The sequence below is a fragment of the Pan paniscus genome, chromosome 19 (genome assembly GCF_029289425.2).
Source record: "Pan paniscus chromosome 19, NHGRI_mPanPan1-v2.0_pri, whole genome shotgun sequence".
Classification (NCBI taxonomy): Eukaryota; Metazoa; Chordata; class Mammalia; order Primates; family Hominidae; genus Pan; species Pan paniscus.
In genome coordinates, this window is record NC_073268.2 from 99,737,043 (window position 1) to 99,755,429 (window position 18,387).

The 18,387-nt window shown below is 63.3% G+C and overlaps 1 protein-coding gene across 5 annotated transcripts; it reads left to right on the forward strand.

The window, feature by feature from the left end:
* Positions 1 to 487: 487 nt before the first annotated feature.
* Positions 488 to 16,478, forward strand: METRNL (meteorin like, glial cell differentiation regulator). Of its 5 annotated transcripts, XM_034943226.3 has the most exons (5): positions 3,242 to 4,130; positions 4,237 to 5,808; positions 6,030 to 6,415; positions 14,515 to 14,574; positions 15,604 to 16,478. In XM_034943226.3, exons 2-5 carry the CDS (start codon positions 5,486 to 5,488, stop codon positions 15,921 to 15,923), a joined length of 1,089 nt encoding a protein of 362 aa, XP_034799117.2. In that variant the 5' UTR covers positions 3,242 to 4,130; positions 4,237 to 5,485; the 3' UTR covers positions 15,924 to 16,478. The 5 variants fall into 5 exon arrangements, with proteins under 5 accessions (XP_034799118.1, XP_063454898.1, XP_063454897.1 ...); XM_034943227.4 differs by lacking the exons at positions 3,242 to 4,130; positions 4,237 to 5,808 and adding an exon at positions 488 to 868; XM_063598828.1 differs by lacking the exons at positions 3,242 to 4,130; positions 4,237 to 5,808 and adding an exon at positions 2,059 to 3,140.
* Positions 16,479 to 18,387: the final 1,909 nt, after the last annotated feature.

Genomic DNA, 18,387 nt, shown 5'->3' on the forward strand with positions numbered 1-18,387 from the left:
ATCGCCCCTGATCACCGCCGGCTGGCGAGGCGCGGGGGACCCAGAACCGGCGGGGCCGGGAGCCTCCTTTACCGCTCCGCGCCGGGGCTGCCCGCAGGATGGGGCGCAGGATGCGGCCCCGGCACCGCCTCGCGGGGGTCTGCGGGGGGGCGACCGCGGCTCGCGTCGGCCACTACTTGGGGGTCTCGGGTTTCCGCCCCGCCCTCGCCTTGCACCCCCTCCCGCCCCGGACTCCGCTTTCCAGGCCGGGCTCTTCCCTCCGGACCCCGCTCGCGGCCCGGCGCGGCCCCCTCCTCCTGCAGCGCCCACCGCCCCGGCGCCCGCGCCCCCGATTCGCTGCTGACTCGGTGTCTGCGCGTCCGGCCGGGCGCCCCGGGAGGAGTTTCCGGCGCGGGGCGGGGGCGGGGCGGGGCGGGGCGGGGCGGGGCGGCGGGTGGGCCCCACCCCCCAGCTGAGCCCGGCCGGGCGGACTCGGACTCGGCAACTTCAGAGGCTCGGCGGCGGCGGCGGCGGGCGCGGAGCTCTGCGCGCGGCTCCAGCGGGCCGGGATGGGCGGGCGGCCGCGCGGAGGACGCGGGGGGCGCGCGACGTGACCACCCGGACTCGAAGCCCGCCCCGCCCCCGCCCGGCTCGCCGGCTCCAGGGTCTGCTCCGGGGGTCGCGGACGCGGGGCCGGGCGGCGGAGCCGGCGCCAGAGCATGCGGGGCGCGGCGCGGGCGGCCTGGGGGCGCGCGGGGCAGCTGTGGCCGCGACCCCCCGCCCCGGGCCCGCCCCCGCCGCCGCTCCCGCTGCTGCTCCTGCTCCTGGCCGGGCTGCTGGGCGGCGCGGGCGCGCAGTACTCCAGCGACCTGTGCAGCTGGAAGGGGAGGTGAGTGTGCGCGGCGCGACCCCGGCCCGGCCCCCTCCCCTCGCGTCCCCTCCCGTCCTGGGCCGGCCGAGCGTGCGGGGGCGCGGCCGGGGGCGGGCGCGGGGCAGGGGCTCCGGGGGCCGCTCTCCAGGCCCAGTCCAGTGCCCACTGGCCCCCGCCCCCGGTTCTAGAACAAAAGAGCCCGCGGCGTCCCGGTTCCTGGCCCGGAGGACGCCCGGGGGAGGCGCGCCTGCAGCGCGGCCGGGTGGGTCCCGGCTCCGCGCGTGTCCAAGCCTCGGGGGCCGCCGGTCCCGCGACCCCATCCCGGGGGCAGGCGGGGGTCGGTCCTCGGGCCCTTCCTGGCAGGCTCCGGGAGTTGCGCGCCCCGAGGCCGCCCCGGGCCAGAGCGGGAAGGGACGGCCGCGGGAGGGAGCGGCGGTTTCGGGGATCGGGCGCGGACCGCAGCGGGGGCCACTTCTGTCTCGGGGAGCCGCGGGCGGGCACCTGTGAGCCGGGCCGAGTGTGGCTCCGGCCGGGCCCCCCGCCCCTGCCCCGTGAAGGTCAGGCCGCCCTTGGCCGCGGCGCGCGCTGCGCTGGGCGATCCCCCCCCCCGCCCACCCGCGGTGGCAGCCGAGGACTTTTTTTTTTTTTTTTTTTGACTCAAGTGTGGCCGCCGAGAGCAGCGCCAACCGCGACTGCCCCTCGGGAGCCGCCGCCGCTCCCACGCGAAGCCCAGGGCGCCGAGGGCACCGCGGCCGAACCCGCCCTGCGCGAGCCTCGCAGTCGCCAGTTCCGGAGTTCGCAGATGCGCGGGGACCCGAGTGACGCGCGCCTCCCGGAAAGCCGTGGCCGGGCTGGCCTGGGCCTGGGTCCCGCTTCCCCTCGGCGCGGTCCCCGCCCCGCCGCCCCCGCCCCCGCCCCCGCCGCGGGCCGAGTCACGCGGTTATGTCGAGCGAAGCTGTTTTCCGAGAAGGTCGGGGCAGAGCCGGTGTCCGCGGGGCCGGTGTCCGCGGGGCCGGTGTCCGCGGGGCGGGCGCAGGTCTCCCCGCAGCCGCAGCCTCCGTTCTGGGTCCCCGCGAAGCCACAGTCGCCCCCCCAGCGCCCCCAGCGGAGCCTCCCCGGGGGAAGGGGCGTGGCGCTGGGGGGGGGGCAGAGTCACCCCGAGGGCCGTGGGCGGTGCCCGGCTGTCCCGGGAGCGGCCGCCTCCCTTCTCGGCAGAAGCCCTCCCCGCCGGCCGAGCGGGGACGCGGGAGCTGAGGTTGGGCCGCGGGCGGATGGAGGTCTGGGGGAGGGTCGGCCGGGAGCGCTGGCGCCAGCGGAGCTGGCTGGGAGCCTCCGAGGCTGACAGCTCTTCTGGGGCCGCCCTTGCCCCCGCGGAGTGATTCAACCCCGGCTCGCTGCCTCTGCCTGGCGGGTCGGTGCACCCCCAGACCGAGGCCTGGGGCGTTCTGCTTCAGCAGACCGCAACCAGAAAGGCAGCCCCCGCCACCCAGGCCGAGTGTGCCGAGAAGGAGCCGGCACCCTTTTCAGGGTGTCAGGGGACTGTGTGCCCGGTAGGAGGGGGCGCCTCCTGGAGCCCGAAGGGAGGGCGCAGTAGGGAGCCAAGGGTGGGTGGGAGGCCACCCCTCCACCTCCAGGGGCGGGCGGCTCCTCCAGGCAGGTGACAGCAGCGGGACAGCAGTGCTTTGCCCTCCAGGACCTGTGCACCCTCCTGTCTACCTGGAGACCCTCTTCGCCATCGTTGCCAGCGTACTCCTGGCCTCAGACTCCCCAGAGGGGACCCCCCCCCCACACACACCCCTGCAGAGCCTGGCAGAGGGCAGCTGTGGGGGCTGCTGGAGCCGCGGGTGTGATCTGGAGGGGACACGGGGCCCGGCTGTGTTTCTGGGGCATAAGTGAGACTTCCTTTTGTTGTAGTCACTGCCCCGTTGATCCACACACGTCACGAATCAGTGACAGAGACTCGCTGTGGAAACCGGAGTGCGCTGGCCTGCCTGCTACCCTCCGGTGTTTGTGACTTTTTACCAGCTGTCCTGACGAAGCACAGGGTGGAGCGAGCGCTGGTGTGCTGGGTGGATTCTCATCCCCCGATAGCTGGAAAGTTGCCCCTCATGACACTGGCCACTGCATCGACAGCCTCTGTTGCTGGGTGTTTCTTCTAAGCAATTAAGTAGGAGATGATGAAACCTCTCTTCCGTGGGGGGAGGCAGGACCAGCGCCCCGTCTTTATCAGCCAGTGGCCATAAATGTGGACCATGAACTTTCCCACTTGCTGTCAGCCCGGGCATCGCAGGTGCGGTCACCCCTGGTTCGTCTCTCCTGCAAGGTGGGGAAAGGAAAGTTAACCTGCCAGTGGGTTAAGCCCTTCCTGACTTTCATACGGGAGCCGGGCATTTTGTCCTGGTGACCCAGAGTTGTGGTGTGTGGGCTGGTGCCTCAACAACCCTCCAGTGCACCTGCGCCCCCCTTCAGTGAGTCCCTTTATCCACTTGGGATTTGCCCTCCTTTCCGTGAAGGTGCCCCACAAGCATGTCCACCTGGGTGGTAACCCTTGCTGAGTTTTAAAAGTGTATCTGTTCAGTCTGTTGATCCAACATCAGATCAGCCTTGTCAGTTTCCTGAAGTTGAACGAACCACGGTTTTGTCTGCACGCTTTAGTTTTATCAGAACAGAACTGAGTGTGTCACCTGCATCTCACGTGAAAATCACAAAATGCCCTCATCCATGACCATTAAAGATAGGTCACATTTTTGCAATGCCAGCAATTTTGCATAAACAGACTCTGTTTTCAGGTTTGCTGAGGTGCTGGATATTTGGAGGTGAGAGATTTGAGGCACTCGATTTTCTGGCAGGAACCAGCACAGGCCACGAGTCTCGGACTTCGTGCGGAGGTCTGCTGGGTAGGCTGAAGGATGCATCGTTTACCTTTTTTGTCTGCACGGGTCTTGCACATCGTGTGCTACTGATTTTAATGTGAAAATCCCCACGTCAGCGGGTCTGGTTGGAGTCCCGTTGGTCTGGATGTTTTGGGAGAATGTGAGAGGAGAGGGGAGCAGGCCCTGCGCTGGGCGCAGACCCGTCTGAGTGCGCTGAGAAGACGTCAGGTGAAGGCCGAGGTAGCCGGGTGTCCTCTTTCTTCTGTGTCCACCTTCATTTTGTCCTCTTCCTCTTTTTGCCCAGTGTCTTCTGAGTGGGTGGAGCCAGGCGTGCCCACCAGATGCGGGTAGCGTGTGCTAGGCCAGGACGGCTCCCCAGGCTCAAGTCGGCCTCCTCCTGGGCCGAGGTGGGTTGGCTGCCTGTCCCCAGCTGAGTTGTGGCTGTTCCCCTCACCTGCTCAGATGAAGGCAGCGCTGTCAGAGGTGACCAGAGCCCGCTCCCTCGACCTTCAGGATCCCCCGAGAGGGAGGCAACGTGTCAGGACGGTGTATGTGGAGAGAGGCTTGAGGCTCGGTGCCCGAGCACGGGCAGGAGGACAGTGGCCTCGATGCCAGAGACCGGAGGGAGGGACGCGACGATGAGGCTGCATAAGAAGAGAGCTGACTGTAGCTGAGTGTGTCAGCCACTCACCACCGTGTCCAGTTTCCGCACAGCACGATCATCGTGCCCTTGCTCACACATGTGTTAGATGAGCTTGTGTGAGCTTTATGGGCTGTAATTTGTGAGTCTGTTCTGGGTGTGTGATCCTGGCAGCCGGCTCGGCCTGGCCGCTCATGACCTGGGGCCTTGTGGGGGTGGGGAGAGGGTGAGGAGGGGTGCACCCTCGACACCACCCTCTGATGTGGCCTGCAGCCTATGAAGAGTGAGGTTTGGGGGCCCAGAGTGTGAGTCACCAGCGGTAAATGCAAACCATATGTGATGCATTTTCTCTGCTGCAGAAAGGGTTTCTGGTGACTGGCTCAGGCCAGGGCTCTGGAAACAGCATTGCTTATTTCACATAAAAATCCTAAGAATGTGGGTGAACCTGTCTGAGATCTGCGTAATAAAACACTTAGTTGAAGTCACCGGGTTAGTTCCAGGCCCACTTGCTTATGACGTGGCTGTTAGCCACGAGCTGGCATTTACGTTAAAGTGTTGAGAAGAAGCGTGAGGGTTTTGATGTTTCAGTTTCTTGAAAATATAACTGTTTCTACTCAGGACCTGCCTCTCCAAGAGTGTAGCACACTTCATTTTTTTCTGTTTAGCATGTATGAGGGTGAACTTAGCTTGCTTCTCACACACTACTCACTCTGTGGAGGAAGTTTGCCTCGCTTTTGTGGTGAGTCTTGCTGTAATGATAGCTTATATTTACAAATACCGTCAGCAGTGCAGGGTCTTCAGGCTTGCAGAAAACGGTCAAGTCATTACTTTGAGAAATGTACAAACATCTATGCTTAATGAGGTGCTAAAAGACAAAACTCATCTACAATCTCCTTCCCCCCAAACTGCCAACACTTCTGATTAATTTAAAATCTGCTCTAAACGACAAAACTCATCTACAACCTCCTTCCCCCCAAACTGCCAACACTTCTGATTAATTTAAAATCTGCTCTAAAAGACAAAACTCATCTACAACCTCCTTCCCCGCAAACTGCCAACACTCTGGATTAATTTAAAAGCTGCTCTCTGGGCAGGTTGCATCCCAGGGCTCCTCCTTCACACATGGTGGGGCCCCACCTTCGCTTTACCTCTAGCGTCCCAGCCCTCGTGGTCATCTGGAACCAGGGTTGGTACACAGGGCCTGCTGGCATTCCTATGATACTCCGTGATATTCTGGAGGAATCCATCCCTTCCTTGGGGTTCCATCCCACTGCCCCAGCACCTCCAGCCACCCTGATTCAGGGACATCGCAGAGATTGGTGTTTGATGCTACGGCAGCAGAGGCGCAGACTCTTGAGTGTTGGAGGGCGTCTGGAGGGCCTGGGGGCCAGCACCGCCTGCACTCCCGGGAGCTCGGCCCCGCCCCACCATGGCTCTTGGTGCAGGTGCACTGGAAGGAACTGGGTGGGGCCCCTGTGCTGAAGGGCGGAGATGGCGCCGGCCTGCCTCACGGGCAGGGGTCCGTGTGGCACCTGTGGCCGGCAGCGGGTGGGTCCAGGAGCCGCCATCATTTGGAGCGCGTATCCTCCTTCCTGACTCTCTGTGGGTGCGGGCGGGGTGTGTGACGGGAGCTCCGGGCCTGGCTGACAGTGTCTCTCCTCTGCAGCGGGCTGACGCACGAGGCACACAGGAAGGAGGTGGAGCAGGTGTATCTGCGCTGTGCGGCGGGTGCCGTGGAGTGGATGTACCCAACAGGTGCTCTCATTGTTAACCTGCGGCCCAACACCTTCTCGCCTGCCCGGCACCTGACCGTGTGCATCAGGCCCTTCACGGACTCCTCGGGGGCCAATATTTATTTGGAAAAAACTGGAGAACTGAGACTGCTGGTACCGGACGGGGACGGCAGGCCCGGCCGGGTGCAGTGTTTTGGCCTGGAGCAGGGCGGCCTGTTCGTGGAGGCCACGCCGCAGCAGGATATCGGCCGGAGGACCACAGGCTTCCAGTACGAGCTGATTAGGAGGCCCAGGGCGTCGGACCTGCACGAGCTGTCTGGTGAGTGTCCTGCCTGGGGCGGGGGCGGCGGGCCTTGTCATCACGGGGCTGGTGATCTGGCAGGTGTCTCTGATTTCTTCCTGCCCCCTCGTCTGCTCAGCCTTGGTGAAAACCCTTCTGTGTCTGTGCTTCGGACATGACGGTTTTGCCTGAAGAGCCCCACAGGTGGCTGGGGTTGGGGGACACTGGCGCCCGCAGAGGGGCCCTCCTAGGGGGTGTGACATGGTGTAGGGGGGTGTGGGATGTCCAAACTAAACCATCTTGGAAATGCAGCCTTTCCAACTAAAACCACCTTTGAAAAGACTGGCCCGTCTGGGTTAGTGTTTCGGGCGGCATGGCCTTGGCCGAGCGGGGCCTCTCTCCCTGGAGGTGTGTCTGGGGAGCATGGTGAGCATCCCCCTGTGGCGGCCGGGCCAGTGCTGGGTCGGACGGGCCCCCGTGCTTGTGGATCATGTAGCGCCTTTGAAACGGGTGCTTTTGCCATTCAAACTGCCCTGGGAATTGGCTGGGTGTCTGTGGTGTCGGCTAAAGACCCTGAAATGTCCATTTTTGGGTGGGAGCTGAGGCTGACTCAGCCCTGAGCGGTGCTGAGCTGTGATGCCCAGAACATGGGGCCACCCCCGTCCCAGAGGGGTCTTGTGGGTACGAGAAACAGACAGCTTCCCTGTGTGGCCGGCAGGGAGTGGAGGTGTCACGTGGCGTCTCTGGACGCCTGTACTTGGGGGAGAGGTCCTTCGTGGAGGGCTGTGTTGGTCTCTAGAAAATTCTGTGGGTAGACTCCAGGAGGCATGAGGTCCTGGGAGGCACCTGTGGGCCGGTGTGACCTCCATGGTCTGTGTGGCCTCGGCCTCGGGTGTACAGACTTCTATCCTGAATGGGAGTCCACATTTTTGTGTTCTATGTTCTTGGCCTAGATTACTTTTCATCTGTCTCTGAAATCTCTCCCAGGTAGACTGGTCATTTACAGAGTGAGTGTAGGACCGTCTGCCTGGAGTCCCGACTGCCCCGAGTCCCAGCTGGCCCATGAGTTCAGACTGCCCCTGGGCCTCAGCACCCGCAGGTCTGGACGCTGATGTAAACTCAGCTGTGCTGTGGTTGGTTGCACGCTGGATAAAACTTTAACCACGGCGGCCTTTATCTCGGTCACCAACAGTTATGGTGGGTGGGAGACCTGGGGGAGGGGGTACCAGCCTTGCTCTGGGGGCCCTGGAGAAAAACTCACAATGAGGCGAAACCTGGAGAAATCCAAGCTCCAAGTTCAGTCTTTCTAACCGGAGGTAGAAGGTGCCAGGCCAGATGTTAGGAACCTGCAAACATTCTTTCTGCTGATTAAAGTGGTGATTGGTCTTGAAGACGTTGGGCTGCGGGTCACATGCTCTGTGGCCTGAGCTTTGTTCTGCTTCTGGGTGAGATTCTTAGAGAGGCTGTGGTGTAGTCCGTCCCTGCCACGCACACCTGGACGTCCGCACTGGCACAGGCCCGATTTCTACATTTCCAGGGGAAATTCAATGGTTCTGGTTGTCAGCTGGGGCGACTGTTACGGAGCCTGTGCCCTCACTTTTGGGAGCAGAGACTTTGTCTCTCCTGTCTCTGGGGGTGGGGTCCGAGGCCTACAGGCCCTGTGTAGGCTGGGGCGGTGGGTGGGTTTGGGAGAGGCATGGGAGGGTAGGGGCTGAGCTCCCATGGGGTCCTGTGGGGTTGCAGGGAGGCAGCGGCCTCTTGTGAGGAGTGACTTGAGCCCCAAGGGACCAGAGCAGGCATTCGGCGGTGGGTCCTTGCTCACCCTCCGTGTGCCTCCTGGGCCTGTGGGGTCCTGTGCAGGACTGTGGCCCCAGTACACGTCAGGCTGGCTTGGGGTCCCAGAACTTTACTGTGTCCTGTGAGGCAGGTGCTTGGGTTTCCTCGTTTACACTTGGTGACCCTGTGGCATCTGCTTAAAGCGAGCCTGAGGTGATTTCCAGTGCCCTGTGGGTGGTGGGTTGCTTATCCGAGGAAGCAGACATGCAGGGATCCTCGGAACTGACAGGGGTCCAGACTCTGAGGTTCACCGGGGGCCCCCGGAGCTGGGACCCACGCCTGGCATCTCACGGGAACGGGCACAGGTGCAGGCCCCTCCCTGGGCTGAGCACCTCCAGGGCCCTCATGAGAGGCCTCTCCTATCCTGATGGGGTGGAGGGGCAGGAGGGATCCGAGGAGGCTGATGCCTCTCCTCTCCCCAGGGTATTCGCCTTTCATCAGGGGACGGGGGCCCCTAAGCCTTTAATGCTGCAGGAATGGGTACATAATGTGGAATGTCGGTGACGGCCATCTGGCAGCAGTGACGCCGTCCCCTGGGCCAGGCCGGCTCCCCAGCACTCTCCGGCCAGCGCCGCGGTTTCCCTTGCCTCCCGTTCCTGCACTTGCTGTAGCTGCGAGAGCCAATGGAGGCTGAGCCGGGCAGCGCCAGCCCCGCCGAGCCTGAAGTGAGCCTGAGCCTTTGGCCTGGCAGCGCGACCCATGGGAGGTGGACGAGCTCGTCTGTGCGTCAGAAGTTCCAGTTTGTGCTGACTCAGGAGGACAGAGGCTCCGTGGGCTGGAACCCCGGACAGGAGAGGGTGTGTGAGCCCCGTCCCCTGCCCAGCCAGGAGGGAATCCCCCGCTCCGGTGGGTCTCGTCGGTGTGATCGTGGTGTGTTCATGCCGCATAATCGGCTTCCTTGAGTAAACTGAGACACACCGATGACCAAGAGTTGGCCGGAACACGGGGGCAGGCTGCTCCTCCAGGGGTACACACTGGGGGCCAGGCGGGAGGGGACCCGGCCCCAGGACCTTGGGATTTGGCTGACTACGGGCAGGACCTCTCAGCCCTGCACCAGCCGCCTCCGCAGGCGACACGGACGCCTTCCTTGGATGCTGAGGAAACCCCGCAGGATGGGGGTGGCAGAGAGTGGTCAGGTGCAGCTTCCGGCCGTGCCCAGACCTGTGCCCAGCAGACCTGGCTGAGGCTGTGTGGGGCTGCCGTTTGTAGGCCAGGGAATCCGGGAAACGGGCACCGTTCAGTGGCTTGGGGAATGTGGGTGGGGGCTGTCTGGTTCTGGGGTACACAGACCCGAGACAGTCCAGGCAGGTCCCAGGATTCCAGTCTGTTCTTCAGCTTCTCCCAGGGCTGTGTGTCAGGTGCTCCTGGCTTGGCCACATCTGTGCTTGGGGTTTGGGGTGCAGGCTCTGTGTAAGGCCCCCCAATGCAGGCCCCAGTGAGCAGGTGCCCAGGGCCGGGCAGCAGCATCGTGGACACAGGCAGTGGGAGGGGAGGGGATGCTGCCTTGATGCTGATCATGAGCACGTGGTGCCGTCCCTGGCTCTCCAGGACGCCGGAGTCCTGCAGCGTCTCAGGGGCCTCAACGCCTCCCCCCTTTAAAATCCTGCCCCTGGCTGAGCCCGTAGGTGAATGACCATCTCGGCGGGCGCAGAGCCCCTGCCGATGAGCCCCCTCCAGGAGCCTCAGAGTTTGGAGAAGTCCTTGATGGGTGGGAGGGATGGGTGGAAAAGTGTGGAAGATAATTCTCATTATATCCTGGAAGTAGAGGAGAGGGGCTGATTTTTCCAAGGTGTCCCATCTCTCGTCCATCTTTGGCTTCCTGCTTGGTGCCTTCTCTCCGGCCACTGTAATTTTCATTTTAACCATCTCTGGGCTTGTGGAGAGGAAGGGTGTGGCCCCCGCCAGCTTCCTCACCAGGAAGAGGGAGGGAGAAAGAGAGGGAGGCAGGGGGAAGGGCAGGGGCTGTGGGGCCAACACCCCCGGGGCACCCCAGCAACGGACTGCAGCCTAGAGTGCGGCGGCAGCACGACGGTGATGATGGTGGCCTTGGGGGGAGCCTTGGGAGCTCAGCCTTGGGTCCTCGAGCCCACTGGAGCCCACCCTCCACCCCTACCCACTGCTCCCTGTTCTTGGCTCCTCTGAAAGCACCTTGTCCCCATCACCGGCTCCTCTAAAAGCAACGTGTCCCCCCGCTCCCCCGTCACCAGCTGTGTGGGAGACCCAGTAATCGTGGCCACAGAGGTTTCCCGTCGGAACTGTGTGAGTCCCTCTGGCTGTCCTTACCTGGGCAGTCCTGCCGGACCGGTCGGTGTCTGTCATTCTCAGCCTCTCCTCGGAACCAGCTGGTCCTGCCTCTCTACTTAACACCTGCCGTGCAATCTAAGTCCCCGCGGCAGCGTCCCCAACCCCACCCTGCCGGTCCCTCCCACCCTGTTCATGCTAGCTCCTGAGTGACCTGCCTGAGATGTCCACACCCCAGCCCTCCCCCTCCGAGGAGGATGGACCAGGATTCCAACCCTTTGCCGACCCTCCCCACCGCCCTGGAGACGAGGTGCGATGTGTCCGTGAGCAGCGCGTTCCGCAGCCTTTATGAGCCTGGCTCCTGTTAATAATTGTTTCCAGATTGTCTCCCGGTGTCCACCCTGCATTCTCCGTGAAGGTGACTTCTGCTTTGTAAAGCTCAGAATCAGAACAGGGAGGTCTCCAGGGTGCTCCTTATGAGCTCAGCTGTCGATGGGTCGTCTCCAGAGGCTTCTAGCAGGCGAGGCTGCAGGCACTGACCGTCCCCAGCCCCACACCCCTGCCGTCAGCCGGGTGAGCCAGGGCGGGGTACCCAGGGCACGTGAGGGCAGTGTCTCCATCCTCCCCCTCGGCCGTCCGCTGAGGTCGTGGGGCCGTGACTCACAGAGGGCGATATGCTAGGGCTTGGATACGCTCACACGCCCAGGCCCCGGGGTGGGACGCATGTGGCTGGGCCTGTGGGCTCCCCTGCCCCAGGGTGAGAGCCACACACCCACCCCCACCCCCTGCCCCAGGGTGGGAGCCACACACACACCCCACCCCCTGCCCCAGGGTGGGAGCCACACACCCACCCCCACCCCCCGCCCCAGGGTGGGAGCCAGACACACACCCCACCCCCCGCCCCAGGGTGGGAGCCACACACACCCCACCCCCTGCCCCAGGGTGGGAGCCACACACACCCCACCCCCCGCCCCAGGGCCCAGGGTGGGAACCACACACACACCCCACCCCAGGGTGGGAGCCACACACCCACCCCCACCCCCCGCCCCAGGGTGGGAGCCAGACACACACCCCACCCCCCGCCCCAGGGTGGGAGCCACACACACCCCACCCCCTGCCCCAGGGTGGGAGCCACACACACCCCACCCCCCACCCCAGGGCCCAGGGTGGGAACCACACACACACCCCACCCCAGGGTGGGAGCCACACCCCCACCCCCACCCCCCGCCCCAGGGTGGGAACCACACACACCCCACCCCAGGGTGGGAGCCACACACCCACCCCCACCCCCCGCCCCAGGGTGGGAGCCACACACACCCCCCCACCCGCCGCCCCAGGGTGGGAACCACACACACCCCACCCCCCCAGGGTAGGAGCTGCACACACCCCCCCGTCCCAGGGTGGGAACCATACATACACACCCCCACACACACACACCCCACCCCACACACACCCCCCGCCCCACACACACACCCCCCGCCCCACACACACCCCCGACTGTGCTGCTGACTGTGAGGATGGATTTCCGGCACCTCCTGCCTCCTGCCTTTGCAGGACCGCCTGGCCCAGCCCCAGCTGCCATGGCTGCCCAGCCGGAGGGTGCTGCTCAGTGAGGGGACCCTCGGGTGGACTGGGGTCACCACGCTTCTGTCGTTGACCAGCTCTCTCTCAGCCGAGGCCACCTCCACTCACATGAGGCACCCTGGGCTGGGACCTCTGGCCCTGTGCTACTGGGCAGGTGCTGGCTGGCGTGCAGTTTCACCTGTGGAGGATAAAAGTGCTGCCTGAAATTTGAGATCCCTCAGTGCTCCCTCCTTGTTGCTTCCAGACGTGAGTGGTGGTCTGTGCTGCTGGCCTCTGTCCAGCACGTGCCTGCATCAGGCCCAGCATGGTCTGCAGACCCCCAGCCGGCGAGTGGGATGGGGGTCCACATAGGTGAACTAAGTGTCAAGGGTGGGCCACACCCCGGGGCCCCCATAGGAGAGCGCACCGGGCAGCTTCCAGCTTGGGGGTCAGGAGGCCCCCGTGGTGGGGGCTGCAGTGTGAGTCTGTACAAATCAGCAGGAAGGGGATTTGGCCAGAAGCTCCCATTCTGGAGGGTTGCTGGGATGGCAGAGGTGCCCCCCCAGTGCCAGGCTGGACCGGCCTCAAGGTGCTCAGCAGTGCCAGGCTGGACCGGCCTCGAGGCGCCCCCAGTGCCAGGCTGGACCGGCCTCGAGGCGCCCCCAGTGCCAGGCTGGACCGGGCCTCGAGGCGCTCAGCAGGCTGTGCAGTTTCTTTTTCCTGATACCTTAATGGAAGCAAATGCAGGAGGAGGTGGGTGGGCCGGTGAGTCAGGCACTGAGCCCGGCTGGGAGGTGCCCTCACCCCTGCCTGGCGGAAAGTGCTGGCCTTGTCTCTGGGTCCCTCCTACCTCCACCCTGCGGGGTCCACAGAGACCTGCGCTTGCCCAGTGCACTGTAGACTCCAGGGTCTCTGTTGACCACATGTGCAGGCCCTGAGGGTCCATGTAAGTTCCTGACCCCAGAAGGCCTCTGAGCAGCTGTCCCCGCCTTGGCCAAGGTGCCAGATATGTGTGCTGCCCTGTCCCCCGGGGCCCCCAGTCACCAGCAGCTGGCTCGGGCCTGCACTCATCAGGCAGGCGACAGCTCAGCTCACTTCAGCCCAGCAAGGGCAGCCGGCCAGGGGTGCAGACGGCGTTAGCTTCTTCCAGGGCCGGCGAACCCCAAGTCAAGGTCGTCCCGGCTCTTGACCAGGGACGTTTCAGAGCCTTCAGAACGTGAAATGGCACCGGCGAAACCAGTGCCATTGAGATTTCACGTCTCAAAGTTTCTATTGCGTTAGGAGACTTGGGGCCAAAACCTAGAGGCTCAGAACAGGTGAGGCGAGGCCTTGAAACCTGCAATAAGAGCAAATAATAAAACCATGTTTCCCAAGTCCGTCCCGAGTGTAGGAACGCGGGGCGTGCAGAGGTTTCTGTTTCACAGTGGCCCGCCCATCTAAGAAACTGGGGCGAAGGGCAGGGCGAGGGCTGGGCTGCGGGGAGAAGGTTGTTGGGAAAGCCTGGTTTGGCCGGTACGGGAGCTCATTCTGAGAAGCCTCCGTGCTTTCTGCATTCTCTGGGGGAGGCCAGGCCCCGCAGGGTTCAGGGGCTTCAGAGGGGGTTCTGTGAGCAGGGCTTGGCTTGAAAGCCATTTGGGGCGTGCACCTCATCCCGCGGCCAGGTGGCGTCCGGGGAAGGGGCCGGGCCGATGGCCCTGACTGGAACTCACTGCCCTGCTGGGTGAGGCCCCACGCCGGTGGCAGGTGGACGCGTCGCTGCCTGCTTAGGGATCCCCTTCCTGGAATCTTGGCCTCGCTGGCCCTTCCAGCCACATGGGGGGTCCCGCGGGATGGGATCCTCCTTTTGGGTGCCGCTGCCGTCGCGACTCAGGGAAGTGGGCAGCAGAGCTGTGGGGAGTGTCTGCCCTTTGAGGGAGCTGGGAAATGAGGGTGGTCCCGGCGCCGTGGGCCGTGGAGGTGGGTTGGGGGCGACTCTGGGAGGTGGGGGTGCTCCCGGCACCGTGGGCTGTGGAGGTGGGTTGGGGGTGACTCTTGTCTGGTGGGTTCGGTTCAGCCCCAGTGGGCTTTGCATTTGCAACAGGCACATGAGCGATTTCTCAGTGAGTCCGGCTCAGCCGCACTGAGGAGATAAGTGGGGAAAGAGCACAAAGACCCCTCCCCACGAAGGCCCTGGGACATGGCCGGACTGAGGGTCTTGCTCTCGGACATGTGCCCATCATGGCCGAGGTGCAGGCGCCTTTGGTCCAGGTGGGGCCGAGGGGTCCCCTGGGTGAGACCCCGGCGTGGTCGAGGTTGTGTTTTCTGTCTCCCGTGCTGCCGGCCCCTCCAGCACGTGCCGCCAACTCACATTTGAAGTGGCGTTGGTCACAAAGGTGCCTTGACGTGGACACCCTCCCTGACTTGGCTTTGCTGAGTGTGAGGATCCTTTGACGGTGGTGGGCGGCGTTCCAGAGCCTGTCCCGTCCAGGCTGCTTCCTGACTCTGCCTTTCTTCTCCAGCGCCATGCCGTCCCTGCAGTGACACCGAGGTGCTCCTAGCCGTCTGCACCAGCGACTTCGGTGAGTGTCCGCTCGGCAGCTTCTACCTCCTGTGCGCCTGGTTTCTGCCACATGGAGCTGTTTGGGCCCAGGAGTCCCTCTTCAGGGCCCAGGACAGCCTTCCGGTGCTGCGTGGACCCTCCTGGAGGGGCACACGCTGTGGAAGCCCTGGGCTCGGCCCTCCACCAGCCCTGGGGACGGGGACGCCACTGCCCACACTTGGAGGGAGCTGGGGGTTGTTTTAGTGACTGTCAAACATTTTCCCACTTTGTAAATGAGATCACTGCTCTTCGAGGGGACTCTTGAAGTCCACTGTTTCCCAGCAGCTCTTCTTGCCGAAGTGCTTTGTAAACAGCATTTTATCAGCAGCCCAGAGCATCCTTGGCGTTGGACACTCCCTGCTCCCCACCAGAGTTCACGCTGTTCCAGGCCTGAGGCCCCCGGCGGCTCTGCGGCTCTGCAGGAGGAGCTTTGGGGTCCCAGGGCTCCAGCCCCTTTGCTTGTGGCATTTGCACAGACGCCCTGTGGGAAAGGTTTGGCCTCCCGTCGTGTGGTGCCATGGAAGCCATGTCCTGCAGGCCCCGGCTCTGCACCCCACCTCCAAGCTCAAGGACAGGCCCCTTCTCACTGCTTTCCCGGCCCCTGGCATGGAGTCGGGGCTGGGCAGGGGTCTCCAAGTGTGGCGCGAAGGCTGTCCCCATGCCCACCCTCTCCTGTGAGCCGCACCGGGTCTGTCTGATCAGGACACAGAACTGCAGGGGCACCCTGTGTATCAGCTGGACTTGTTTGTTCTGTTTTCCCATTTAACAGGTCTGGCCCTTGGTAGAAAGGGCACCTGTTCTCTGACGATATCTAAGTATCTGGGACACCCCTTGGCAGCTTCCTGCTGTTACATTGTACTTTTCTCTGGGAATTTCCACGCTAGATGGCAGAGTCTGGGGTCAGCTGCCCGTTCCAGTGCCCATCGATGCAGGGGCAGGGGGAGGTGCGGCGGTCTTGCCGTGTGCTTGCCTTTGCTCACTCCCTGTCTCCATCTCCTTCCCCGCACAGCCGTTCGAGGCTCCATCCAGCAAGTTACCCACGAGCCTGAGCGGCAGGACTCGGCCATCCACCTGCGCGTGAGCAGACTCTATCGGCAGAAAAGCAGGGTCTTCGAGCCGGTGCCCGAGGGTGATGGCCACTGGCAGGGGCGCGTCAGGACGCTGCTGGAGTGTGGCGTGCGGCCGGGGCATGGCGACTTCCTCTTCACTGGCCACATGCACTTCGGGGAGGCGCGGCTCGGCTGTGCCCCACGCTTCAAGGACTTCCAGAGGATGTACAGGGACGCCCAGGAGAGGGGGCTGAACCCTTGTGAGGTTGGCACGGACTGACCCCGGGGGTCCTTGGGCCGCTGCCCTTCCTCTCGGGATGAGTCACAGGCTGCGGTGGGCGCTGCGGTCCTGGTGGGGCCGTGCGGTGAGGGCCGCGCGCTGGGAGCCGCATGCCCTGGGCCCAGGCCTGACCCTGGTACCGAAGCTGTGGACGTTCTCGCCACACTCAACCCCATGAGCTTCCAGCCAAGGATGCCCTGGCCGATTGGAAATGCTGTAAAATGCAAACTAAGTTATTATATTTTTTTTTGGTAAAAAAGAAATGTCCATAGGAAACAAATTCCTGTGTCTTAAAACGCCTTGGTGTGCCGTCTGATACTGTTCTCTAAAGACGTTAGGAGTCACGGCATCTGGCCTGCGGTTGGGTGAAGCACTGGCCGTTGGGCACAGTGGATGTGTGAAAAGGTGCCATTCAGAGTTGTTATTCTCATGACGGAAGTTTTGGAGCCAAATAATACGTTTTTTATTTTCATTTTATTTTTAAAGAATGAGCTTTGGTCCTTTTCGGGCCGCTGGTTGTTTCCGTTCCCGAGAATAAAGACCAGGATCCGACCAGCCAGAAGCCAGAGTCTGTCTTTCGCCAGGTCCGGTGCCCACGGCCCGTGTTCAGGGCCTCGCTGGACGTACCCCAGGGCGCCACCCTGCCTCGGCAGACACACTTGCTCCTCCTGGCGACTGTCCCTCAGCGCCTGCTGCTGCATTTCCATTAATGCAGGTCCTGCCCTGTGGCCCCAGCCTGCCCACAGTGCAGGGGCCCACAGCTAGTCTCTAGACACCCAGGAGCTGGTCTGAACCCAGGTTGGTGACCCCATGTCCCCAAAGGATGCGGCTGCCAGAACAAATCACCACCGACTGCGGGGCTGAAACAACCTCGTTCTCTGAGTTCCTGAGGCCACAATCCAAAGTCACGGTGTGGGCAGAGCCTCTCCCTCCAGGGCTCCAGGGGAGAACGCTTCATCTTCTCCTCAGCCTCCAGGGGTTCCAGGGAGGATCTTCATCTTCTCCTCAGCCGGGGGCAACCCTTCGTCTTCTCCTCAGCTGGGGGGGACCCTTCGTCTTCTCCTCAGCTGGGGGGTACCCTTCATCTTCTCCTCAGCCGGGGGCGACCCTTCGTCTTCTCCTCAGCCAGGGGGGGACCCTTCGTCTTCTCCTCAGCCGGGGGCGACCCTTCGTCTTCTCCTCAGCTGGGGGGGACCCTTTGTCTTCTCCTCAGCCAGGGGGGGACCCTTCGTCTTCTCAGCCAGGGGAAAACGCTTCGTCTTCTCCTCAGCCTCTGGGGGTTCCAGGGAGGACCCTTTGTCTTCTCCTCAGCCTCTGGGGGTTCCTGGGAGGATCTTCACCTTCTCCTCAGCCAGGGGAGGACCTTCATCTCCTCAGCCTCCAGGAATTCCAGGGGAGGAACCTTCGTCTTCTCCTCAGCCAGGGGAGGAACCTTCATCTTCTCAGCCAGGGGAGGACCCTTCATCTTCTCCTCAGCTGGGGGAGGACCCTTCGTCTTCTCCTCAGCCAGGGGAGGAACCTTCATCTTCTCAGCCAGGGGAGGACCCTTCATCTTCTCCTCAGCCAGGGGAGGACCCTTCATCTTCTCCTCAGCCGGGGGAGGACCCTTCGTCTTCTCCTCAGCCAGGGGAGGAACCTTCATCTTCTCAGCCAGGGGAGGACCCTTCATCTTCTCCTCAGCCGGGGGAGGACCCTTCGTCTTCTCCTCAGCCAGGGGAGGAACCTTCATCTTCTCCTCAGCCAGGGGAGGACCCTTCATCTTCTCAGCCAGGGGAGGACCCTTCATCTTCTCCTCAGCCGGGGGGGGGGGGATCCCTTCATCTTCTCCTCAGCCGGGGGAGGACCCTTCGTCTTCTCCTCAGCCAGGGGAGGAACCTTCATCTTCTCCTCAGCCAGGGGAGGACCCTTCATCTTCTCAGCCAGGGGAGGACCCTTCATCTTCTCCTCAGCCGGGGGGGGGGGGACCCTTCATCTTCTCCTCAGCCGGGGGAGGACCCTTCGTCTTCTCCTCAGCCAGGGGAGGAACCTTCATCTTCTCCTCAGCCAGGGGAGGAACCTTCATCTTCTCAGCCAGGGGAGGACCCTTCATCTTCTCCTCAGCCAGGGGAGGACCCTTCATCTTCTCCTCAGCCGGCGGGGGGGACCCTTCGTTTTCTCCTCAGCCGGCGGGGGGGACCCTTCGTTTTCTCCTCAGCCGGGGGAAAATGCTTTGTCTTCTCCTCAGCCTCCGGGGGTTCCAGGGAGGACCCTTTGTCTTCTCCTCAGCCTCTGGGGGTTCCTGGGAGGATCTTCACCTTCTCAGCCCGGGGAGAACCTTCATCTTCTCCTCAGCCAGGGGAGGAACCTTCATCTTCTCAGCCAGGGGAGGACCCTTCATCTTCTCCTCAGCCAGGGGAGGACCTTCATCTTCTCAGCCAGGGGAGGACCCTTCGTCTTCTCCTCAGCCGGGGGAGGACCCTTCGTC